The 26,370-nt window shown below is 51.8% G+C and overlaps 1 protein-coding gene across 7 annotated transcripts in view; it reads left to right on the forward strand.

Annotated features, from left to right (window-relative positions):
- CHD9 (chromodomain helicase DNA binding protein 9) overlaps positions 1-26,370 on the forward strand; it is a 1,905,864-nt gene that overhangs the window by 995,274 nt on the left and 884,220 nt on the right. For all 7 annotated transcript variants that reach the window (XM_085637757.1, XM_085637759.1, XM_085637761.1 and 4 more), the window contains one exon: positions 17,290-17,469. In XM_085637757.1, the coding sequence (XP_085493883.1) occupies positions 17,290-17,469 (180 nt within the window). The remainder of the gene's footprint in view (positions 1-17,289; positions 17,470-26,370) is intronic.

Below are 26,370 nucleotides of genomic sequence, written 5' to 3' on the forward strand. Positions count from 1 at the left end.
CAGAAGAGTGAGTGAGCTCCAGGCTCTTTCTTCTAAACCTCCTTTCCTTTCTGTACATCCGGAGAAGGTGGTTTTACAGACCCGTCCTTCTTTCTTCCCAAAGGTTGTCACGCCCTTCCACATTGGGCAGACCATCACTTTGCCTGCCTTCTCTCCGCCTCCGCATCCTTCTAAAGAGGAAGAGAGGCTCCACCCTCTGGACCCAAAAGGTGCACTCTCGTTCTTCCTGAAGCACACGCAACAGTTCTGGGTGGATGACCAGCCCTTTGTTCGCTACGTGGGCACAAAAAGAGTTTGGGCTGTGCACAAACGGACCATCTCTCTGTGGGTTGTTCTCTGCATCAAGGCCTGTTACTTGTTGGCTAAGGAGTCTCCTGTGGGGCTGCGTGCCCATTCTACCAGGGCAACGGCGGCCACTACTTCCTTGGGACGCAGCGTCCCCTTGCCTGACTCCTGTCAGGCATTTACGTGGGTCTCGCTGCACACGTTTACGAAGCATTACTGCCTTGACAGTCGGGTCCGGAGAGACTGCTTCTTTGGCCGTTCTGTTCTCCGTGAGTTTCTGGTGTAATCTATATGCAGACCCACCACCGGGGTTGGTATTGCTGGGGTATCTATTCTAAGGTAAGGAATCTATCACTAACGTGTCTCTTACAGATGCACAAGTTACTACTTGTGTAACGATATATCTGTAAGAGACATTAGTTAGTGTTAGATTCCTTACCGCCCGCCCATCCTCTCCGTTCTGCGAACTGATTTCTATGGTTAAGGTCATCCCTTTCAGGGCCCTAGTTTCATGGCACCAGTGGTCAGTTTCTTGCATGGGTCTGCGTTCCTGGCGCGGAAAGTCGTGTACAGAACTGACGTCCGCGCGCATGGGTGGCGCCTAAGTAGTCTCTGTGACGTCATCTTGGCGCATACGATGCCAGTGACGGACGCGGAGCCGCACGACGCCACCTACTGAAGCGCAGGGGTACTGCTACGAAAAGTCTTTCCGGATCCAGTCTGACGCTTGGGGATATTCTAAGGTAAGGAATCTATCACTAACTAAAGTCTCTTACAGATATATTGTTCCACAAGTAGTAACTTGTGCGTTTAGCACCATGGTAGAAATCTACTGTTTACTCTTGGTGCTTGTAATCACTTGGACCTGCTTTCTTCTGATTATCGCAGCACATGTGTTGGAAAAACCCCACTCCCACACCGGAAAGGGTGGGTGGTAACGGGGTCTTTCCAGGACATACAGTGGTAGCTTGGCTCGAGTGGTCAGGAATCAGGCACCGTGCTAAGCATACGTCATACCCATACAATAACCATGCGTGCATCCGTTCCAAAAACGACTCTACACCGTAAAAATTATGAAAATATCTTTGTTTATCTTTTTTTTCTCTTAGTTGCTGATTAGATAAATAAATAATGCAATCACAGAATACAAGGCTTGTTCTTAAAAAGTGCAGGTCAAATAAATACTGTCTTAATGATTCAATAAATAGGGGAGATCATAAATAATTAAGGCATAAATATAAGTGCAATACATACAGGCAATTAAATATTCTGAGGCAATAAATACTGCAAACCAATAAATATTGTGCGACAATAAATACTGTGGAACAATAAATACAGTGAAGCAATAAATAGGTTAAATACAATAAATACAGTGGCCCCAATAAATAATTAAAAGCTGACAGTGACACTCATAGAATCAGATCACATTTAAATTTCTATGGGCTGATTTGGCCCAGGCACAGCTTGTGGTGATGTGGAAGGCTTGAGGGTGTCTACTCCCTGGCTTGGACAAGGCTGAGGCCTAAACTGAGGTAGATCAAGGAGGGAATACTAGAGACCTGGCTCTCTCACTCTACACAACCCCTCTGAATTAGTCTCAGCTCACCCCTGGCACAGTCAAGCTGGTTCCAGCACCTCTCTAACCCCTAGAGTAGTCTCTTAGGATTCCACAGGGCCTTAGGCGCCCTCTATTCCACTTACTGCCCTTTTTCTGAAGCTCCGACGCCGCTGGAGTCGTGTCGACGCCGTGAGGCGGTTCCGGTTCGATGTCGGCGGCCTCGGCACAATGTCAGTTCTTGACGACGCCGGTAGGCGGTTCCGGTTCGATGTCGGCGGCCTCGGCTCGATCTCGACCTCCGATTCGATGGCGTCGGGCAGTCTTGGCTCGATGTCGACTTCGGGCGGCTCCGGTCCGATGGCGACCTCTGGTTCGATGACGTCGGCCGGCCTTGGCTCAATGTCGACTTCCGGCGGCTCCGGAGTGCGATCCTCACTCCCGACCTCCGGTGCTCCTCTCCTCAGGTTCCGGCGACTCCGGAGTGCGACCTCCACTCCCGACCTCCGGCACGATTCTCTCAGGTTCCGGCGACTCCGGAGTGCGATCTCCACTCCCGACCTCCGGCACACTTCACATCGGTCTCCGGCGACTCCGGAGGGCGGGCTTCACTCCCCCGTCGACGACGCTCACTCGACCTCGGGTGACTTCCTCCTCGACCTCTGGGACTCCTCACGACCTCCGTCGGCGCCCTCTCTCGACCTCTGGCGGCTCCGGGTACGACGTCTGCTTTTCCAGTCAGCGCCGCTTCTCCACCTCGGGCTCCGGGTCTCAGGCTTCTCGACGTCGGACTCCAGGGAAACCAGTATCCAGGTCAGGATCTTGCTGTTCTTGGGTTCTACGGCCTGTTCCTGCTGTCCAGGTCCTTAAGATGGTTTTTCTTGCTTCTTCCCACACAGGGCTCCAGGCTGGGCTCAGTCAGTAGGGACTAGTATCAAGGGTGGGTTTATGGACCCCACTCCAGGCACAAGTTTCCACCCCTGCTGCCTCACTCCTTCCTCCTTCAGGTTTCTGCTCCTCTCTCTTCACCAGTCAGGTGCCAACTGCCAGCTCCAACTGCCAACTCTCTGTCTTAGCTTCCCAACATTCTAAACCGCCTCCAACTGTCACAGGGCTCCAGAATGTTCTGGAAGGTGCTAGTAGGTTCCAGTGGGTGCTGGTGATGTCACAGGTGGCCACCATTTTGTGCTCCAGGCCCTCAGACAGAAGTTCCAGGGGTAGGTAAAATGGCTCCCTGAATCTGCATCAACACTAAAAAGTCTGGTGGTTCCCAAAAAGGAAAAATTCCAACAGGGTTTGAGGCAAAAGTGGGACAAAATAAATAATGATGAGGAGGGACCACCCAAAGGGCTGACAGGTCTAACACGCGTCCCCCCCCCCAGCTGAAAGTGGGGAGAGCTACCCAACCCCTTGGGAGTTCTCATCACTAAGGCGGAAATACCTTGAGAGACCGTCTGCATTGGCGTGGTCCACTCCAGGCCGATGTTCCACCTGAAAGTCCATTCCCTGTAGGGAAATCGACCACCTCAACAACTTGGGATTCTCCCCCTTCATCTGCATCAGCCAACGAAGGGGTCTGTGGTCGGTCTGAACCAGGAAGTGCGAGCCAAACGGGTATGGCCGCAACTTCTTCAGAGCCCATACCACAGCAAAGGCTTCACGCTCTATTGCACTCCACTTCTGTTCCCTGGGAAGTAGTCTCCGGGATAGGAAGACCACGGGTTGATCCAGACCCTCTTCATTGAGTTGCGATAACACTGCCCCAATGCCATGTTCTGATGCATCCGTCTGGACAATGAACTCCTTGGAAAAGTCTGGGGCCCTTAAGACCGGGGCCTCGCACATGGCTTTCTTCAATCTCACAAAGGCCTGCTGACAAGCCTCCGTCCAGACTACCCGTCGAGGTTGTTTCTTGGACGTGAGCTCTGTGAGGGGGGCTACGATGGTACCGTACCCCTTCACGAAGCGGCGGTAATATCCCGTGAGGCCCAGAAAAGCTCGGACCTCAGTCTGTGTCTTGGGGGGTTCCCAGGCCATGATGGCCTCGATCTTCGCCTGGAGGGGTTGCACCGCTCCCCTACCCACCAAGTGTCCAAGGTACACTACCGACCCCTGCCCGATCTGGCACTTGCTGGCCTTGATCGTCAATCCAGCTTGCCTCAGGGCCTGGAGAACAGCTTGCAGGTGACGCAAGTGATCCTCCCAGCTGTTACTGAAGACGGCTATGTCATCCAGATAAGCAGCAGAGAAACTCTCCATTCCGGTGAGGATCTGGTTTACCAGGCGCTGAAACGTGGCAGGTGCGTTCTTGAGCCCAAAGGGCATCACACAGAACTGGTAGTGGCCATTGGGCGTGGAGAAGGCTGACCTTTCCCTTGCTCCATCAGTCAAAGAGATCTGCCAGTACCCAGAAGTAAGGTCAAAGGTACTTAGATATTGGGCAGCTCCCAGCCGGTCAATCAATTCATCCGCCCTAGGGATCGGATGAGCATCAGTTTTGGTTACTGAATTCAGTCCCCGGTAGTCCACACAGAACCTCAGTTCCGGTTGGGCACCCGGTGGTGCAGCTTTTGGTACTAACACCACCGGACTGGACCAGGGGCTGCTAGAAGGTTCGATCACTCCTAGCTCCAGCATCTTAGTGACTTCACTGTTAATGCTGGCCTTCACCTTGTCTGACATCCGGTAGATCTTGGACTTCACAGGTGGGCTGTCTCCTGTGTCCACGTCATGGACGCACAGGTGAATCCTACCCGGGACAAGGGAGAACAACGAAGAGTACTGCCCCAGGACCTGGCGGCAGTCCTCCTGCTGTTCAGGAGTTAGAGATGGGGAGAGAATCACTCCCTCCACCGACAATTCCTTCTCTTGAGACGCAAACAAATCTGGGAGAGGCTCGCTTTCCGCGTCCTCTGCTCCGTCAGTCACCATCATCAAGATGACTTCGGGCCTCTCATGGTGGGGTTTGAGGCGGTTGGCGTGCAGCACCCGTAGGGGCTGACGAGGGGTTTTAAGATCCACCAAGTAAGTAGCCTTACCCTTCTTCTCCAACACCTCAAAGGGTCCTGACCAGCGATCCTGGAGGGCGCTAAGCTCTCCTGGTTCGATCACCCACACCTTCTGGCCAGGCTCCAACTCCACCTGGTGAGCATTGTGGTCATACCACGCCTTCATCACTGCTTGGCTGGCTTCCAAGTTGTCAGAAGCTTGCTTCCACAACTTAGCCATTTGGCTCCGGAAGGCCAGCATGTAGCTCACCACATCCTGGGGAAGCTTTCTGGGAGTTCTTTCCCATCCGTCTCTCACCAGGTTGAGAGGTCCACGTACAGGGTGCCCATACAGAAGCTCGAAGGGGCTGAAGCCCACTCCCTTCTGTGGCACTTCCCTGTAAGAAAAGAGTAAACAGGGTAGGAGGACGTCCCATTTCCTCCGCAGGCTTTCAGGCAGACTTCTGATCATGCCTTTCAAGGTTTTGTTAAACCTCTCCACCAGACCATTGGTCTGGGGGTGGTAAGGAGTGGTGAACCGGTATGTCACTCCACACTCCTTCCACATCGCCCGCATGTACGCTGACATGAAGTTGGTCCCCCTGTCGGACACAACTTCCTTGGGAAAACCCACTCGGGTAAAGATTCCCATTAGGGCCCTAGCCACAACAGGTGCTGTTATGGTCCTCAGAGGTATTGCCTCTGGGTACCGTGTGGCATGATCCACCAAAACCAGGATAAACCTATGACCAGCTGACGTTGGCGGATCTAACGGACCCACAATGTCGATGCCCACACTTTCAAAGGGGGTGCTAACGACAGGAAGTGGTTCCAGGGGAGCTTTCAGTTTCACCCCTGTTTTCCCACTGGCTTGGCAAGACACACATGTCCGGCAGTAGGTATCGGACGACACTTTCATCTGAGGCCAATAAAAGTGTGGGACAAGACGGGCGAAGGTCTTGTCTTGCCCCAGGTGTCCTGCCAATGGGATCTCGTGAGCCAACTCCAGAAGGAAGGCTCGATAACGTTGAGGGACTACCAAGGCTCGTGACGATCCGTGTAGGGGTGCCTTGGGTTCACTGTAGAGGAGGCCATCCTCCCAGTAAACACTGTAGTTCCCTTCAACGTTCCCTGCTGCCTGGGCTTGGGCCTGACGCCTTAGCCCCTCAAGGGTAGGGCACTCCCTCTGGCCCTGGCAGAATTCCTCCCTGGACGGGCCTCCCTCCACGTGCCACTCGGCCGGGATGGGTAGGTCCTCCAGTTTGGTAACATCCCCCACCGCAGACTCCTGGTCCACCACCTCCGGTGGCCTATCCGTCCTACGGGGTGCGGACGCCGAGGCAGGCTCCTCCTGTCCTCGGTTCTTCCCTTGACTGGCAGCTGGCTGGGCCTTTGTTCCAGGCTCCAGCCGAAACGAACTCCCTCTCCGGGTAGTCGCGGACCCTGTGCTCACACAGGCCCAGTCAGGTGTACCCAGCATCTCAGTGTGAGTCCGGTATTCCACCTCCTTCCAAGCGTTGTGCTCCATGTCATTCCCCAGTAGACAATCGACTGGCACGGCAGGGCTTACGGCAACTCGAAGTGAACCTGCAACCCCCCCCCATTCAAAGGGAACCTCGGCCACTGGATAGTGGCCTGTTCTGCCGTCAGCCATCGCGGCTGGGTGGAGTACATCGGGAATTACCTGCTCTGGAGACACCAGTTGGCTACGCACCATAGTCATACTGGCTCCTGTGTCTCTCAGAGCCTCCCCTCTTTGGCCGTTGATGGTGACCCACTGCCCATACTTTACGGTATTTGCGGGCACCTGGATCTTAGGAACCATCTCCCGTTCTCCCAGGGACACTAAAGTGACACCCGCCCACTCCCTTCCCTTAGTTAAGGGCATCTCCTCCCCGAGCACTACACTAGCTACTCCGGGGGTCTTTCCTCCAATGGGAGGGGGTGGTCGTTTCAGGCACTTCGGATCTCCTTTATAGTGTCCAACGCCACCGCACTCGTAGCAATGGACAACCCTTGGCTGCTGACTCTGGCCAGGATTAGGGTTTCTGGGTGGGTTAGCCCTAGGGGTGAATCCTGTTCCCTTCCCTTGGAAGTTATTTTGGGGGCCTTTGGAGAACTCCTTTTTCTTTTCCCCTCCCTCTTTCTTCTGGGGGGCGCCCTGTCCGGCCTTTTGAGTATCCCCTCCAGTCCCCCTTGTGGACACCCGGGTACTAGCCCAATTGTCCGCCTCCTCAGCAAGCTTCCGGGGACTGGTCAGCTTGCTATCCACCAGGTGTTGACGCAGTTCAGGGAAACATTTCTCGAGCAGGTGTTCCTTCAGTACTAGGTCAAACAACCCCTCGTAGTTCCTCACTTCACTGCCCTGAATCCAACCCTCTAGTGCCTTCTTTGCATAGTCCAGGAAGTCCACCCAATTCTGTGTGCCCAGTTTGTGACTACCCCTGAACTTCTGTCTGTACTTTTCGGGTGTTAGTCCAAACTTTCTTATGAGCGCCAGTTTCATGGTGGGGTAGTGGGTCTGCTCATCCTCCTCTAAGGCCAATAAAGCATCCCTACCAGCTGGAGGCATGTACTTGTACAATCCCGCTCCCCAGTACTTCTCTGGAACCCCATGGGCCCTTAACGAGACCTCATAGGCCGCTAGCCACTTGGCAATATCGTCGCCCACTCCGTAGCTAGCTACTATGTCCTTTGGCAGGTAGGGTTTGGGTTCCCTGGTGTACTCTCGTTCTTCGCTGCCACCGTTAGGTACAGGGTGTGCCCCGATTCTCAGGATCTGAAGATCTATCTCTTTCAGCCTTATCTCATGAGCCATCCTCTGTTCCTCCTTCTCTTTCTCCAGCCTTGCTAAGTCCCATGTGAGCTGTCTTTTCTCCCTCCGGTCTGTTAATTTCACTTCAGACAAGCCACCGCTAGAGGCACTGCTGCCCTTCCTGGAAATGGTTCTGGGCCCCGCTACTAGGTTCCCCACCTCAGGTTGGTACATCCCAGCCCCCTCGCTGTCAGGCTCTCCATCCCTGTCTTCCTCCTCAGCCTTGCTTTCTCGTCGTGCCTCCCCCCAAGCCCTTAAGCTGGTTTGGAGTGCACCCTTCTTTGCTCCTGGGGGACAATACACCCCCTCCCGCTGACAAAACTCCCTGAGTTGGGCCACAGTATAGGTTTCCAGGTCTTCTAGCACAAACTCCATTTTGCCCCCTCAGGTCAGAAGACAGGTTTTTGCAGAAGCTATGCAGGTGGGGTACCTTATATAATACCTCCTCCCACCACCAGAGTAAATTTGGAAAAAACAAAAACTCACAATTAGGAAGGCCGCTTTGAGAAAACTCCAGGTGTAGGCCTATGGACTACCCACAGTTATTGTTGAGTATGCGTAGGCACAGCTCAATCCCACCACTGAACACCAATTAATGTTGGAAAAACCCCACTCCCACACCGGAAAGGGTGGGTGGTAACGGGGTCTTTCCAGGACATACAGTGGTAGCTTGGCTCGAGTGGTCAGGAATCAGGCACCGTGCTAAGCATACGTCATACCCATACAATAACCATGCGTACATCCGTTCCAAAAACGACTCTACACCGTAAAAATTATGAAAATATCTTTGTTTATCTTCTTTTTCTCTTAGTTGCTGATTAGATAAATAAATAATGCAATCACAGAATACAAGGTTTGTTCTTAAAGTGCAGGTCAAATAAATACTGTCTTAATGATTCAATAAATAGGGGAGATCATAAATAATTAAGGCATAAATATAAGTGCAATACATACAGGCAATTAAATATTCTGAGGCAATAAATACTGCAAACCAATAAATATTGTGCGACAATAAATACTGTGGAACAATAAATACAGTGAAGCAATAAATAGGTTAAATACAATAAATACAGTGGCCTCAATAAATAATTAAAAGCTGACAGTGACACTCATAGAATCAGATCACATTTAAATTTCTATGGGCTGATTTGGCCCAGGCACAGCTTGTGGTGATGTGGAAGGCTTGAGGGTGTCTACTCCCTGGCTTGGACAAGGCTGAGGCCTAAACTGAGGTAGATCAAGGAGGGAATACTAGAGACCTGGCTCTCTCACTCTACACAACCCCTCTGAATTAGTCTCAGCTCACCCCTGGCACAGACAAGCTGGTTCCAGCACCTCTCTAACCCCTAGAGTAGTCTCTTAGGATTCCACAGGGCCTTAGGCGCCCTCTATTCCACTTACTGCCCTTTTTCTGAAGCTCCGACGCCGCTGGAGTCGTGTCGACACCGTGAGGCGGTTCCGGTTCGATGTCGGCGGCCTCGGCACAATGTCAGTTCTTGACGACGCCGGTAGGCGGTTCCGGTTCGATGTCGGCGGCCTCGGCTCGATCTCGACCTCCGATTCGATGGCGTCGGGCAGTCTTGGCTCGATGTCGACTTCGGGCGGCTCCGGTCCGATGGCGACCTCTGGTTCGATGACGTCGGCCGGCCTTGGCTCGATGTCGACTTCCGGCGGCTCCGGAGTGCGATCCTCACTCCCGATGTCCGGTGCTCCTCTCCTCAGGTTCCGGCGACTGCGGAGTGCGACCTCCACTCCCGACCTCCGGCACGATTCTCTCAGGTTCCGGCGACTCCGGAGTGCGATCTCCACTCCCGACCTCCGGCACACTTCACCTCTGTCTCCGGCGACTCCGGAGGGCGGGCTTCACTCCCCCGTCGACGCCGCTCACTCGACCTCGGGTGACTTCCTCCTCGACCTCTGGGACTCCTCACGACCTCCGTCGGCGCCCTCTCTCGACCTCTGGCGGCTCCGGGTACGACGTCTGCTTTTCCAGTCAGCGCCGCTTCTCCACCTCGGGCTCCGGGTCTCAGGCTTCTCGACGTCGGACTCCAGGGAAACCAGTATCCAGGTCAGGATCTTGCTGTTCTTGGGTTCTACGGCCTGTTCCTGCTGTCCAGGTCCTTAAGATGGTTTTTCTTGCTTCTTCCCACACAGGGCTCCAGGCTGGGCTCAGTCAGTAGGGACTAGTATCAAGGGTGGGTTTATGGACCCCACTCCAGGCACAAGTTTCCACCCCTGCTGCCTCACTCCTTCCTCCTTCAGGTTTCTGCTCCTCTCTCTTCACCAGTCAGGTGCCAACTGCCAGCTCCAACTGCCAACTCTCTGTCTTAGCTTCCCAACATTCTAAACCGCCTCCAACTGTCACAGGGCTCCAGAATGTTCTGGAAGGTGCTAGTAGGTTCCAGTGGGTGCTGGTGATGTCACAGGTGGCCACCATTTTGTGCTCCAGGCCCTCAGACAGAAGTTCCAGGGGTAGGTAAAATGGCTCCCTGAATCTGCATCAACACTAAAAAGTCTGGTGGTTCCCAAAAAGGAAAAATTCCAACAGGGTTTGAGGCAAAAGTGGGACAAAATCAATAATGATGAGGAGGGACCACCCAAAGGGCTGACAGGTCTAACAACATGTATTCTGTACAAGAATAACGTTGGTTCAATAAATATATTGAAAACGTCCAAATGTGTATTCTGTACATGTCTGACTACAAGAGAGCACTAGTGACTGGGCGAAAGGTTCGGCTCTGTTGCCACGATCCCTGAGGTGTCAGGGTTGTCATGTTCAGTGGTTGCCAGAAATCATTCGCTCCCTGGTAAGGTTAGGGGGGTGCTTATGTTGACACTGTGAGCTAGCTGGTCTCTAGGCCAACATATCCTGCGGGGGTTCTCTGAAACAGTCTAGGCACCTTATCCAAAGTTTGTTGTCCAACAATGCGCTGGTCCTATGGATTAATGGGAACTACACGACACCAGAGCAGGCTTGGTTTCTGACCCACAAGAGCAAAAGGCTCCCAGGTCAGGGGGGTCCGAAACATGTTTAAAGGTAGCAGTCTGGTAGGGACCAGTCAGGCACACACTAGCAAGTTGGTAGGATTTCAGGGGGCCAACTCCTAACCATAAGGTGTGTAATGGAAGAGTAAACAAAAAGTCAGGGCAAACTTACCTCCAGGCCTGTTCAGCTCATGTCAACAACATGCAGCAAAGGATTCAATTTGTACCAATCGTATAGGAAATTAAGTTGACCTGAAGCAGTCAGAGGAGTGGGGGAGGGAACAACACATATGACCACATAAACACATTTCTGCTGTATCATGGGTTCAGCTTAGCAGGTTGGCACTCTGTGGGCTGACATCTGATATGGCCGTCGAAGGGGTGTTTTGTGTCTGCGAGTCATCAGTGAGTTGCAGTGGAGAGAGGGAGCGATGCTCCGAGACACTGTGTTTGTTGTTCATTCGCCGGGGACTGGGCCCCCTCCATACGCGGTTCGGTGCCACCTCCGTCAGCTACCCCTTTTTGTCAGGCTGGAATGGCTTTGCAGACAGCCGGAGGATTTATAACGGCATTGCTCCACCTGGTCCCTGGCATCCGTGGGTTCCATGAGGAAATAACTCTTCTGGTTAGTTATCACTTTAAGCTTCGCCGGGAACATTAGGGAGTAGGTGAGACCCACCTGTCTCAGTCTCTTCTTGACCCCTAAAATGGCCACTGTCTGCCATTTCCCTAGCAGTGTATAATCCGGGAACAGGTATATGTGTGTATTATTATATTACAATGGACCAGCAGCCCAGACTGCTTTTAGGTTAGTTACTTTGTCCTTGAAATTCATGAGGCGGATCACAACCAATCTGGTAGGTGATCCTACTGGCGGCTAACACGTCGGAACACTGTGTGTGCTCCACTTGGTAGTGAGCAGAAAGGGACACTGGGGCTGTATCCTGTGAGACCTGTTTTTTTAATGAAAAAAATATATATATCTTTTTATTAATAACAGTACAACATTGGTATCGCAGTTCTCACAGATTTAAGTATGCAGAAATCGATATATGTATACATCATTCAACAATGTCTCAATATTTGACATTTACATGGTACGTTGTTCATGTAATAGAGGCAGAAGGCGCGGGAACAAGAGGTGGAATACATATATTGCCTCAATACTAGTTGTGTAATCCAGCCCCTCTGCTCCTTTTTGGGAATCCAAAGACCTGGAGGTTGTTGCGGCAGGACAGCCCTTCAGAGTCCTCTGCCCTGCGATCAAGATGCCGGACATTGGGCACCAGTGATTGGACCTGGCTCTCAAGTCCCTTAACAGCAGGCAGCAGGTCCTCAAGGGCACTTTCCTTTTGGATGACCCTCCTGTGAGTTTTTATGATCAACTCGGAGAAGGCCCACCTCAATTGCCACAGCATCAATTCTGGTGCGCAGATCCTGTGTGCTGTCCGCTATGGCTGCCAAAATCGCTTCAAACGTGTCTGCGGGGGTGTGCAGTCTCATGTCACTGTTGCCACGTGGTGAGGCAAGGGGCAGCAGGGGAGAGGTGCCACCAGCAGAGCACCCTTGTCTACATGGCGTTACAGTAATCCTGTATCTGATCAGGGGGTGGGTAAACCGGGAAACCCAGCCAGATAACCCGCCTAATCTCTCCCTGCAAGCAGGTGGTCAATAACGGAGGGGAAAGAGCAGTCTTGTGTCCCCCGCCCCTATAGTGTAAGGCTCACAAAATTCATTTCACCTAGGCTTCCTTGGGTCTCAGCGCTCCAATGTCCCTCCGTCCATCGGTGCCACACAATGCGTGCAAGCAGGGTCAGCATTGGCTCCAAACAAAGTTTGTCCCACAGTTGGGGAAGGTCCAGTAGCGGGGTGGTGGAGGGGGTGGTTCATCCCTCGGCATACCGTCACTGTGGCCCCCCCTCAACCGATAGGATTGCACCCGGGTTCCACAGGCCTCTCCGGCCAGGCCCTGTGCCCGGCACAGCACACTGGCTGCCCCCCAGTTTAGGGAGGATTCAGGTCTGTGCGGCGGTCATCCGGACCACCGGAGCATTCATCCGAGCCCCCAGGCTCTCTGCACCTCACTGTTCGAGCCACATTGGTACAATGATGTAAATTACCCGATTAAGGGTACCGGATCGTTAGCCTAGGTACGGAACTGGCTTAAAAAGCGCCTGCCAGCTTGTCGCTGTTGGCCACGCCTCCATAGGTAATGCCTTCTTGACCACAGATGACCCCTGCATCCTGATATTTAAGGACCTCTCCGCTGCGTTTGAGTTGACCATCCCACCCTCATACTCACCCTTGAGTCATGAGTTGGAGTCCTCAACAGTGTCCCTCACTCCCACCTTGCCCACTGACACCAGTTTTCTTTATGTGGGTACCTCCAGGTCCCAAATAATCCAGATCACCATTGAAGACCAACCTATACACCGCAGAACATCTCATCCAGGGCCTGAAGAAGTCTGATCAGATCACCTCCACTGTGATGGAACTCTATTGGCTCCCCTTACCATCTTCATAACTAACTGCATCACGTGCAGAGCCATCACAACCACTTATCTTTCAGACAAGCTCACCATCACTGGTGGTTTTCGGCACACCCTCAGCCAGGACATTCGACTGCAGAGTAAAAACTTTTGAAAAGTAAAACACAAAATCACAGGTCTCTTTTTTCATCTTTGCACTCACGATCTAGACCAACAGGACCACCCCAAAGCTGCTCCAGTTTAGGGAGGAGTTGAAGACTCACCAAAGACCATTGGGTGGACAATCTGCTTTTTGTGGTGTTCTCTGAGGCAAAGAATGGTGAAATGGTGCAGAAATAGACCTTGTCAAGCTGTATTGTTCTGTGCATTAAGACCTGTTATTCACTGGCTAAGAAGTAGTCTCCAGAAAGACTGAGGACTCACTTCACGGGACACAAGGCTGCTAACACTCTGTTGGCATGCAAAGTGCCTGTTCTTGCCATATGTCAGGGTGCGATGTGCAAGTCAGTGCACACGTTCACAGACCAATTACAGCCTACTATGGTCTGACGGGAAGGGCTTGGTCCTGCAGGACTTTTCAGTCTTGTTTCACTCCATAGACCCTCTGCCTTTTGAGATGTACTACTTTGCCATTTATTCTAAAGGTGAGGAATCTTCACTTAGAAGTATCAATCAGAAGCACAAGCTATCTTCGGTAGCTCTTTCTGGTGGATTCTCATTCCTCACCGGCCTCCCTTCTCCCCGTTCTGTGGAGTGACCTCTGTTTAACACTTAAATAGACCCCAATCTAGTAATCTGCAAACTGGTGCCTCTTATTATTGTTGGCTCAGTATCAGAGGGTGCTGAAAGAGGAAAGCAAGAAAGTGACATTGACGTGCAGGGGTGATGCTTCTATGTGGTTTTGCTTTGTCACTTCCAAGGTGGAATGAGGCCAACGTGGATTCTCACAATTCCACCTAGAGGCCTGTGGGAGCACTGCTGTGAAAACTTCTAAATCCAATCTGGCTCCTGGGGAATATTCTAAAGGTGAAGAAACCCCAGTTAGATTGAGTAGCAGATAGAACAAGCATTTGCAATGCAATAGGTCACGCATTTACACTGTTTTGAGGTATTGGCATTGTAAATCACAATGCCTTTTATTTGTTTGTTTTTAAAAGTCATTGTCATTTACAATGCTGATAGTTTTAACTCGCGTAAATGCGAGACCTATAGCCGTTAGCGAAAAGGTTGTCTGGCTGAGTACGTGGTACGTGGCCTAGTGGGATTCCGTGAATTGAGTGGCTCACGGTGACCATTTAAGAGAGTGGGTGAACGATTCACTGTGACTGAAAAAGTTAATAAATGAGGGAATGAGTAAGCTGGGGAGTTAGATTTTTCGAGTTGTGCTCACTGTAATCTGACCACCGGGCACTTTGTGACTGTATGGATTGTGGTGTCTGTGTTACTGAAAGGTATGCGTTCTCTGCGTTTAAAGCATCTTCAGTTCCTTGGCGGCATCTGCCCCAGGGGAACATGTCAGGGTGTGTTATTACCCATTTGGACAGTCTTCTTGACATCTAACTTGAAGGATAGCAGGTAGTGTGTGCCCCGTCACGGCCCCAGGCCTTGTCCTGTGCAGTTCCCACATAGCTCCCCAGTAGAGGCTCACTGCACCAAATTCACAGTTCTATTTAAAACACTACCATCGAGGGGCGCAGCACCCTGTCTTTTTACTGTCCCACAGGGATGGTTAGAGATAGGCTCCTATGGTCAGCTTAAAGTTCCACTGGTGCAATAAAACCAACAAATATTAAAGGACTCCTTCCACTGTGTCAGCAGCAGGATGAGTCCAGCTTCCTGTTCCATGCAAAGCAGAGATTATATTAAAGAACACATGATTGTTACACACCTTCCAATAATAAAAAGAACTATAGAATGCTGCGACCTGTCATTAGAGATGAAATCTTAGCCTATAAAAATTACCCTACGTAATATCACGTGACACCGTTGAACATTACCTTACATTACAAGGGAGAAAAATACAATGAAATGTGAGATTACCCCACACAACATCATAGCTGATCCTGCATAGTTGGTGAGTATGGTGCTCTGTCTGTCCTAATTGAGGCCAGGTAAACAACTCTCAAAGTTCTAATGTGCTAGAGCATCTGAACAACACTCCCTTGGACATGAGTGACAGATTATAGCTGCAGAAGTCGGCAGGGTATAAGCAGGCTTGTCTTCTACACATCGCACACAGATTTCTGCAAACTTCCAGTGGCCTCAGTGTGTAGCCACTGAACCAGTGTCCTAGTACGTAGTGGCTAGATCGAGGTGGTAATGCTTCTTGCCCATGGTACACTCCAGGATCCGATCCCACCACAGGGCTGCAGGAAGTTTGTTTACAGTGAGGGCACCTCTTGTCAAGCCTTTCACCCCCCCGGCCTATCAGTCCACCACTCGGGCAATATTGCTCCACAAGGTAACATATACTACCCAACTCTTACCATTAAAACCCCGGAAGAAGCTGCGTCCGAGAAGAGAGGCGAAAACTCCCATATCCAGCCTAGGAAGAGCTGTAGACCTAGAAGAGAGACCAGCAGTGGTACTTACATGGCCATGTTGCACGGGAGCTTGCTGACCGAGAACATAATGATGTTAACCATTAATTTAATATATAAGTATTTACTAACACATAGGATCTTTTAATCCATTTTCTAAATACTTTTAACTAATTTTGTACGGTTCACTTATTTCAATTTGTTATATATTTACAAACGTACCACTTTGTAAATTATTATTTAAAAACTATTTTTTTAACGTTTAATTTTGCATTATTTTTGGAAGTGGAAAAATGAAATTTTAGCATGGCCACCAAATTATTCTGTCTGCAGCAGCTGGTGAGCTGAGGTAGATTCCGTGTCAATGGTCTGCTCGAACTTCCTCCGCTCTGCTTGCTTGAGCTAAATTGTTTGTTTTTTTTGGAAGCCCGCTCGGTTTGTTGGGGGAGGGGGGGGGATGGGGCGGTGACTTTAAAGCCACGCAGAGACCTTAAGTGACATAAGTGTACGGAGCTATGATTGCCATGCCGAAAAACTAAAGGCGTATACTCTCTCCCTCAGTGGCTCCTCAGCCAAGCCGTGGAGAGGGACGCGCCCGGGAGAGGTTATCACGGACAGAAACTGCCACAGCACTGAGCCAGAGACAGACAACCTGAATTTGGCTTCCACGTCTGACCAAAACTTGTGATCTTGGGCCCAAAACTATCGCCACACAAACATTTACGTATTTACAAAAATAGGAACAGTCAAAAACAATATTAAGTGATATCAGAAAATGACATTGGGATTTGAAGCAGCAATCGCCTGTAAATACCACCTGCCGATTAAAATCAACTCTTGAAGTGAAGCTAAACAAGTTTATGTTCCTGGCAAGATGAAAGCACGCTGGTGGGAGGCGGCTCTATGGGTCTTGCAGAAGCATGCCTACTAAGCAGATTCTCAGTATCAAACAAGAATATCAGATTTATACGTGTTATAACCGATTGTAGCAGAGATTGTTTTATTTCGATTAGAAAGAACCTGTGCAAAGATGAAGACAGGTGAAATACGAAAAAAATTGAGACTGGTGGTTGTAGGCTAGAGAAGGCGAAGGAGAAAGCAAGAAAACGCGAGGGAAATAAATGGGAAGAGAAAAGACCGCGTGCAGGGAAAAGAGAACAGGCGCTCGCAGCCGCTTGTTTATCTTTGCATCACGCTTTCAGTGGAAGTGCGATGCAAAAATAAACACACGGCTGAAGTAACCTGATGCTGCTGGTTCTAAACAGATGGCTCCACTTAAGATAAGAAACTGCTTCACGACAACCGTGAAGCAGACAATCCTGTCCGAATGGGCCGTCTGAAAAGGAGAAAGGGCGGCGACATAAAAAACCCATTTCCAATGGCAGGCCACCGTTTAGCATAAACGGTGACGCAAGCCAATGGAAATGAGGGGCGGTGCTTCGAGCCCCCTTCTAAAATCTCCTCTCTAACTATAGGACTCAGCGGAGCGAGCAGCGTATGCGCTGCAACGCTAGACGAGATCTAAAAAGCATTACCAAAAGTAAGTAACTTGTTCTTCTTGCTTCTTTCTGTGTTAATTTTTCAGTTGATGCAGTGTATGTCAGTTTGTGAACTTATGTTTTTCAATGCATAGATCCAACAGCTGTCTAAAAAGGCAATTGAAGATCTGCTTCGAAGAGGGGCTTATGGAGCCATCATGGATGAAGAGGATGAGGGTTCCAAATTCTGTGAAGAAGATATTGATCAGATTTTGCAGCGTCGTACTAAAACCATAACCATTGAATCTGAAGGAAGAGGTTCCACATTTGCAAAGGTAACACCTTTTGAAGGATGGAAATGAACTATGATCATACTGTTCAGGCCAGAAGAGAGATCTCTCTTGAGAAATATGTATTGATATCAGAGCTGTTTTTGTAGCACTTCAATGGATGATAGTGGGGTTTATGAACCGCTTAATGCATTCCAAAACTCATTTGAGGGACAATAAAGGTTGTGCATAAAAAACATTTAGCAAGAAACCATAGTCCGACAACAAGTTTTAAAGTTGGAAGATACCCAATGAATGCTTACAATGGATATAATTATATCTGGATAGTTTTATTCTTAAAATGTATACCCAGAGATTCTGTAAACACTTTGCATTCTGTGCCACTTATGTCCCAGGTGTCAAACTGGTGTTACGCAGAGATCCTGCCTTACGACAGAGTTCACGTGGACACTAATATATCTGAAGGTTTAATCCTTCCAACCCCAGATCCCCCACTTATCCAACACACTGTCACTCTGAAGCACCCTGTCTGGTGTTCAGCAGTTAGTTACAATGGGCATGAAAGTTTTAATTAGCCAACTTTTCATGTTTTGTATTTTCACCTTGAGCAAATGATTTCAAAGACTTACATTAGATGTGCTAACATATTCTAAAAAGGCTGTCACCAATGAATTGCCGTTTCTGTTTTTGTGAGAATGACAGACACAAGTCAAAAGCTTGCCATTAGTGGACCTCGAAAGCCAGACCTTTAGAGAAAGAAATAAAAATCATGGATTTAGCATTTGAGTATGAGAGCCAATGGGGCCCTGAGGGCAGATACTTGGGTGGTTGCTGTGTGCTGTAATGGAATCCGTTCTCCCATCAGTTTTTCAATGGAATAAACATCCCAAAATCATAAGGAACATTACATTTCCAAGCTGTCGTAACGGAAAGTTTTAATTCAAATGAGGCCACAAAGACTAAGATTATGCTCATCTTTCTCCACCTTAAAACAAAATACCTTTCCCAGAAAACCATAAGGGAAAGAGCAAACATCATAACCAATCAGTTCATATATTATAGTCTATTGTCACTGTTCATGCCCCCTCTTCCTTCGTGCGAGAGCTGCTTCCCAACGTTTGGATTCCATCTACCATTGGTTCAAACTTTTTGGGAGGTGGTGTTTCCTAAAAGAGAAAAAAATCCTGTAACTCCTTCCCACAAAATTTGTTACAATGTCATACATTGTAAGACAACACAATAACCCAAATTGCATGAAATGTTATCATGAAACATCAAACACTATATCTGAAAGAAACACGTTAGTTAGATTCCTCACCTTAGAATATCCCCAGGCGTCAGGCTGGATCCGGAAAGATTTTTGTATCAATACCCCTTGCGCGTCGCTAGGCATCGTCTGCGGCTCCGCGTCCGTCGTTGGCGTCGTGCGCCGGAATGACGTCGTCGGAGTACTTGGACGCCGCCCTCGCGCACTGACGTCAGTTCTTCTTTTTTCCGCGCCAGACAGCGCCGATCCGGGAAGAGCTTACCCCTCAGTCACTTTTTGACTAAACTTTTTGACTCTTTTTGGTCTTCTGTCGACTCGACTCTGGTGCCGGTAGGATGCCTGGGTTTAAAGCCTTTGACTCCTGTCATCGACTGATGTCGGTGACGGACCACCATCGCCGGTGCCTTTACTGCCTGGTGGCCGACCATGACGCGGAGTCGTGTGTCGATTGTCAGGCCTTGACCTCGAAGGCTAGGCGGGAGCGGTCCCGTAAGCTTCTCGAGCTTCGGCACTCGGCTCCGCGCCACTCACGGTCCCGGTCCAGGAGGAGGTCCAAGGACCGGTAGCGGAGCCGCAACCACCATCATCGCTCGTCGTGCTCGAAGTCTTCGGGTAAGTCGAAGCGATCAAAGAAGTCCAAGAGGCGATACCGCTCTTCGGACTCCCCTCGCCAGTCGCGCGACTCGGCCGAGGATCAGGGTGGTCCCACCCCCGCGGCTCTGTCGGAGCAGCAGGAGCCGCGTCCGTCCCCATACCCGCCGGTCCCTGGGACTGATGCGACGCCGGCGGAGGTCAGTGCTTTCCTCTCAGCCATGAGGGGCCTGGCTCCGCCGTCGACGCCTGCCGGCGTGCCTTCGGACCCCGCGGGCTCGATTGGGCGACCTCGCGTGCCGGCGGCTCCGGCCCTGGCGCCGTCGACGACTTTGGTCCCGACGCCGCAGGTCCCCGAGGGATCCAGGCCTGGATCTCTGCTGGCGCCGGTCAACCTCACGACGCCGGTCAACCTCACGACGCCTCCTCCGCCGACACCGGTTTCGCCTCTGGCGCCGTCTCCGGACGACGCCGTTCCACGGTTTAGCCCCGATGGATGAGCGTTTCATCTACCGCCCGGCTCCGATCATTCCTCCTGTTTATCAGGAATCGGATGACGGGGGCGACTGGGAGGGGTCTGAGGACCCTATGGCCAGACAGGCCCAACTTTCACAGGACTGGGCAGATGAACTGGGGGATGCCAGTGGTCTGGACACCTCCCCGGACGCTGGTTTCATCTCCCCTCCGACTGTGGCCTCGGAGGAAGGTGCAGCTTTCTCAGTGGTGCTGCGCAAGGCGGCCGAAGCCCTGGGGCTCGAGTTGCCTGCTGTGGCCGTGAGGACTAACATCCTCACAGAGGTGCTTCAACCGTCAGCAAGCTCCACAGAGCCTCTGCTGCAGTTCAATGAGGCCCTCGTAGACGTTCTGCAGGGCACTTGGTCCAAGCCCTCCACAGTTCCTCCTGTGGATCGGAACGTGGCCCGGCACCACCGCCCTGCTCCGGGCGACCCCAGTTTCCTGTCCCAACACCCCACCCGCGAGAGTCTGGTTATCCAGGCCTCAACTTCCCAATCCTCCTTCCCGTCCGCTCCTCCAGATCGGGAATCCAAGAGGCTGGAACAGTTCGGAAAGAAGCTGTTCTCTTCCCTGAGTGTGGGCCTGCGGTCTTTGAACACTGCTTGCCTCTTGGACCGTTTCTCCCACTCTCTGTGGGATACGGTGGAGGACGTGCTGCCCCTGTGTCCGGAGGAGGCCCGGACACGTCTCTCCCAGGCGCTTGCTGACGGGCGAGATGCAGCACGACATGCCATACGGTGTGGACTAGACACCACGGACTCGCTGGGTAGGGCGATTTCCACCACGGTGGCGCTCCGGCGCCACGCCTGGCTGCGGTCCACGTCTTTCTTGGGGGATGTCCAGAGTGTAGGAAGGTGGATATCTGACTATGGTTACCCCCAACTTTTTGCCTAGTGTCTAGCTGGTTTTTCGACTTAGTTGGCCTGAGATCCTGCCATTCAGGGTCTCAGGCTGTCTGCTCTCTCTGTAAAATGGACTCCATGTACGCTAGGTACATAACCAATTGGTAAGGATCACCTTATTGGACCCTGTACAGTGTACCCTAGGTACCCAGGGCATAGGTGTACCCTAGGCCTCCCAGGGGCTGCAGCATGTATTATGCCACCCCTGGTCTGGCCTTCCAATCAGACACAACTGGCTGATCACTCAGCTGGGGCAAGGTCGTGTAATCACCCCTTGCTTAGGTGTAGTATTCCTATACCTACCTTATATGTAGACACATGTGTACCTATCAGTCGCTCCTATGGCAGGCCTTAACAATCCTGGAGGCAGAGTGCTTGGTAACATGTGAGATGGTGCTCTAGCATGAGCTGAGCCTGTCTGCAGCTTTCGGAACCATGTCCTTATAGCTGTTCTATGATATAGCCTACCATATACTCTTAAAGTGCCTTATAATCTTAAACGGTTATGGTAACTATGGTTGGGCTGTATCAAAACATGTCGTGTAAGGTGTCTAACACTTTGGAATAATACCCCCATACCATTTCTGGTGATGAGGATATTATTCCCCCCTTCTAGAGGGAGAGACATGTTAAAATCCTACTTTGCTGTGTAACCTCTGACCAAAGCCTCAGCATCACAAAATGGATGCTGCTGCCACAGACACAAGTCTGACCTCCTGCTGCTGGGAGTGATCCCAGCCAGGGAGGCCTGGACAATAGGTTTCCTGCTTGGGGAGGTGCTAGCACCTCCCCAGACAGCCTTTAGTGTATTGGGGCAGGGTGGGCTGAAAGGAATGAGACATGCCTGGGGCACACAAGGTGTTCCTTGCATAGTCCAGTTCAAACCGGCGCTGGGGCACTCCAGCCCCAGCTCTGGCGCGAAACTGGACAAAGGGAAGTGGGTGTAACCACCCCCTCCCAGGTCCCACCCATAAGGCGTGACCTAGCAGGTATCCCAGCCCCCCAGATTAGTATAAGAGTGGGAGTTGGGCCTCAAGACTTTAGATTATCCTGAACCTGCAAAACTGAACAGACACTCTGGACCTTCGACATTCGACGAAAGAAGAAGACTGAAGAATCTCCCTTGTAGCCAAGGAGTGGCTACCCTGTGCAAACAGGCACCATCAAGTGACTACCCTTTGCTTTGTGAAACGTTCGACGAGGAACCGACTGCAGAGCCCGACCAGAGCCTTGATTTCCAGACTTCTCCGACCCTCATCCACATCTGCAGCAGAGCTGAGATCCGTGGAGGCGACGAGCGACGTGGGACCGGCTACCTGGGAAAAGTGGCTAGTAACTTACAGCGCAGCTTCTGAGGTACCCTCGAAGTTGTGCACCGGGGATTGAGAAGCCCCAACCCCAAGCACCATCTGCACCGAAGACCAGCCCCCCACACTCCACGAGTCCTGCGTGGGGCCCTTCAGCATTTTCCTGCTTGCCGCGTCTGTCCGGTTACTTGCCCGCTGGCTAGTGGCCTCTGTGACGACGCTCCCTGAAATCTTCTGCGCTGGTTTGGCTCCTCCAGACTGGCTCCCGCTTCTCTGCAAAGAAGAAGCACCCCAGACCTTCCTGGTCTGCACCAGAAGCAAGTCCCTTGTTCTTCGTGGGTTCCGCTTGCCAAGGCTTGGTGAGTCCTAGTCCAACTTCGGCGCCGCCGACAGCAAGAGCCTTCGTGGGACAGCTCGCCTCCTGGTCCTGGTCGTCCTCGACGCTTCCTGGTCCTCCTGGCTGCAGCGACAAGCTTCACCTTCACCTGCAACTCTTCACGACATCGCCTGGTTCCTTCCTGGTTCCACGTGGTCACTGGCTAGTGACCTTGACTCTGTCCCCTCTGCTTGCAGGTTTCTTCTCTTCTTGATCCCAGGCTTGGGATCCACCGGACACTCTCTCCTGACTGCCTGTCAGCATCTTTCTTCAGGCATCCATAGGAGTCGACGACGAAAACGACGCATCTTCACCCCTATGCACCCGCAGCCTGTGGGCTAGGTAACTTGGGTACTCCGGTTCTCATCAGGATAGTGACTATCCTAGTGTCTAGTTTTCAAGTCTCAACTTCCTAGCTACTCCGGAAGTGTCCTAAATCTATCTATTTCTAAACTGTAACATTACTATTGACTTTTACGCATTACGCGTGAGTGTTTCCACTCTGCACACGAATCCCGTGGGCCTCCCACTTCCTAACTAACGCTAGTGTAGTGTAGCCCCAGCGATTCCCTAGGCCTAGGCCTATTCTATTTCCGTGACAGTGGTTCTTATACCACTTCTTGAGTATATGGTTTGCGTGGCCCCTAGGGCCTAACTGTATTACTTACCTGTGTGACTTACTGTATGCATTAATAAGACTGTGTTGTACTTACCTCTAAACTCATAAAGAGTGCTGAGGGTTTGCTTAGAATAAATACACTTTATTTTATATATATATCTGTTGTGGTGTCCTTTCATTTGGTATTCAAGGGATTATATATGGTATCACAGCTGGCTTCACATGCCATTCAGAGTTTAGCCTAAGACTGCTCTTGTCCATGCTACCACTAGGATAGCTGGTCTATAAGGTTGACTTTACAACCAATCACCATAAGGGTATTTGGACTGATATAAGGTGTACACTATAACTAGTGACATCATACATCAGGCCAACTTCTCACACAGAGTACCCTCATGGATATGCCCTTTGATGGCACTCGCCTTTTTGGTGAGAAGGTGGATAGTGCGCTGGCTCGTTTTTCTCCCGGGCTACAGCCAAGTCCTTGGGTCTCTTGGCCCCGCAGTCGCAAACTTCCGCCTTTTGCCACTTTCCCGGCCAAGGAAGGGGCGCCTCCTCACGTCCGCCTAGCCACCGGCCGCAGAACCAACCTGCACGCGGTCACGGACGTGGATTCTGCCGAGGCGGTACTGGAGGACAACGTGACGGTCAGTCCACATCCACCCCGGCAGCATCCGCCTTCAAGCCCTCCTAGTCCGAGCTTTCAGGCCCATTCCAGTGGGCGGCAGAGTTCGCCATCACCTGCTCCACTGGCGATCCATCACATCGGACAGGTGGGTGCTGCAAATCGTCCGAAGGGGCTACTCCCTCCCCTTCGAGACGACCCCTCCAGCCATGCCACCGCAGTGCCACCGTATGTCGGAGGATCACTTGAATCTTCTGCGGGAGGAAGTTACGGCCCTCTTGGCCAAAGAGGCCGTCGAGCGCGTTCCTGGTCCAGAAGTAGGTCGTGGTTGCTATTCCCACTACTTTCTGGTTCCCAAGAAGGGCAAAGGGGGCCTACGCCCTATCTTGGACCTCAGTAGCGTCAACGCCTTTCTCCGGAAGGAACGGTTCAAGATGCTCACTTTAGCTCAGGTTCTGGCTGCCCTCTACCCTGGAGACTGGATGGTAGCGTTGGACTTGCAGGACGCCTATTTTCACATCCCCGTCCTGCCGGCCCACCGGCGTTACCTGCGGTTCACGGTGGGTCAGGAGCACTTTCAGTTCACCGTGCTCCCCTTCGGCCTCACCAGTGCCCCTCGAAAGTGATGGCGGTGGTCGCAGCTCATCTGCGCAGATCGGGGGTTCCAGTCTTCCCCTATTTCGACGACTGGCTGTTGACGGCGGGCTCGCCCCAGCAAGTCGTCTCCCACCTCCAGACTACGGCTGACCTCTTGCATTTGCTGGGGTTCTCCATCAATGTGCCGAAGTCACACCTGAGACCCTCCCAAAAGCTCTTCATCGGAGCGGTTCTCGATTTGGCGCAGTTCCGGGCCTATCCTCCGGAACAGCGGGTCCGGGATATTCAGGCTCTGATTCCCATCTTTCGGCCTCTATCCTGGGTTTCGGTCAGGTTGGTGCTGCGGCTTCTGGGGCTGATGGCCTCCTGCATCCTGTTGGTGCATTACGCCAGGTGGTGAATGCGGGCTCTGCAGTGGGACCTGAAGTTTCAGTGGGCCCAGCATCGAGGCAACCTGTTCGACCATGTCTTGATCTCGGAGGGCACTGCGAAACAGTTGCAGTGGCGGCTCACGGACCGCGATTGGGTCAGGGGCAGATGCCTCCCCTACCCCAACCGGAGCACGTAGTAGTGACGGATGCGTCCCTCCTGGGATGGGGGGGCCATATGGAAGAGGCGGAGATCAGAGGACTCTGGTCTCCGGCGGAGTCTTGGCTCCATATCAACCTTTTGGAGCTGAGAGCGATCCGGCTTGCACTGAAAGCCTTCCTTCCCTCTGTCCGGGGAAGTGTCGTGCAGGTGTTCACGGACAACACCATCGCCATTTGGTATTGCAACAAACAGGGCGGGGTGCGGTCGTGGACCCTTTGTCAGGAGGCTCTGCGCCTCTGGACATGGCTGGAACACCAGGGCATCACCCTGGTGGTTCAACATCTGGCAAGCTCTCTGAACGCCAGAGCAGACGAACTCAGCTGCCGGTGCATGATGGATCACGAATGGCGTCTGAACTCGGACGTGGCGCAAGGTCTCTTTCTGCAGTGGGGAGAGCCTTGGTTAGAGAACGCGCAATGTCAGCAGTTCTGCGCGTTGGAATTTCCAAGGCAGCACTTGCTCGGAGACGCTTTTCGTCGCGAGTGGAATTGCGGTCTGTTGTACGCCTTTCCGCCTATACCACTTCTGCCCAGAGTGCTGAAGAAGATCAGGCACGACCGGGCCCAAGTTATCTTAGTGGCTCCGGATTGGGCACGAAGGTTCTGGTATCCCAAGCTACTCAGTATGTCAATCGATCCTCCAATACGACTGCCTCTTCAGGAGGACCTTCTGTTGCAGCAGCAGGGGACGGTCCTCCACCCGAACCTGTCCAGCCTCCACCTCCATGCGTGGAGATTGAGCGGCGGCAGTTGATGCCATTTGACTTGCCACCTGAAGTCTGTGATGTCATTCTGGCAGCCAGGCGTCCCTCCACAAAGACGGTATACGCCTGCCGGTGTAACCAATTTGTAGCATGGTGCACAGCAAAGGCTGTGGATCCCCTTTCCGCCCCTCTTTCTGAGGTTCTTCTCTTCCTTCTTTCTTTGGCCCAGCAGGGCTCTGCACTGGGCACCTTGAAAGGTTATCTTTCTGCAATCTCTGCTTTCTTGCAGCTTCCTGATCAGCCTTCTCTTTTCAAGTCCCCTGTTGTTTCGCGTTTTCTCAAAGGCATTACTTACATTTTCCCTCCTGTCCCCTTCGTAATGCCTCAGTGGGATTTGAATCTTGTCTTGACCTTTCTGATGTGCGCTCCCTTTGAGCCTCTTCACAATTGTCCCCTTCGTCTTTTGACCCTGAAAACTGCTTTCCTGGTAGCGATCACCTCGGCTAGACGGGTGAGTGAGCTCCAGGCTCTGTCATCTAAGCCTCCTTTTTCTTTCTGTTCATCCAGACAAGGTTGTCCTCCGGACTCGTCCGTCTTTTCTTCCAAAAGTGGTGACCCCCTTTCACATCGGGCAATCTGTCACATTGCCCACCTTCTTTCCGCCTCCGCATCCTTCGAAAGAGGAAGAGAGGCTCCACCGTCTGGACCCCAAACGTGCGCTGTCCTTTTATTTGGACCGCACCAGACGGTTCCGGGTGGAAGACCAACTTTTTGTTGGGTACGTAGGTGCTAAGAAGAGGAGAGCTGTACACAAGCGGATCATCTCACGCTGGGTCGTATTGTGTTATTCCT

This window comes from Triturus cristatus, chromosome 12 (assembly GCF_964204655.1).
Source record: "Triturus cristatus chromosome 12, aTriCri1.1, whole genome shotgun sequence".
Classification (NCBI taxonomy): domain Eukaryota; kingdom Metazoa; phylum Chordata; class Amphibia; order Caudata; family Salamandridae; genus Triturus; species Triturus cristatus.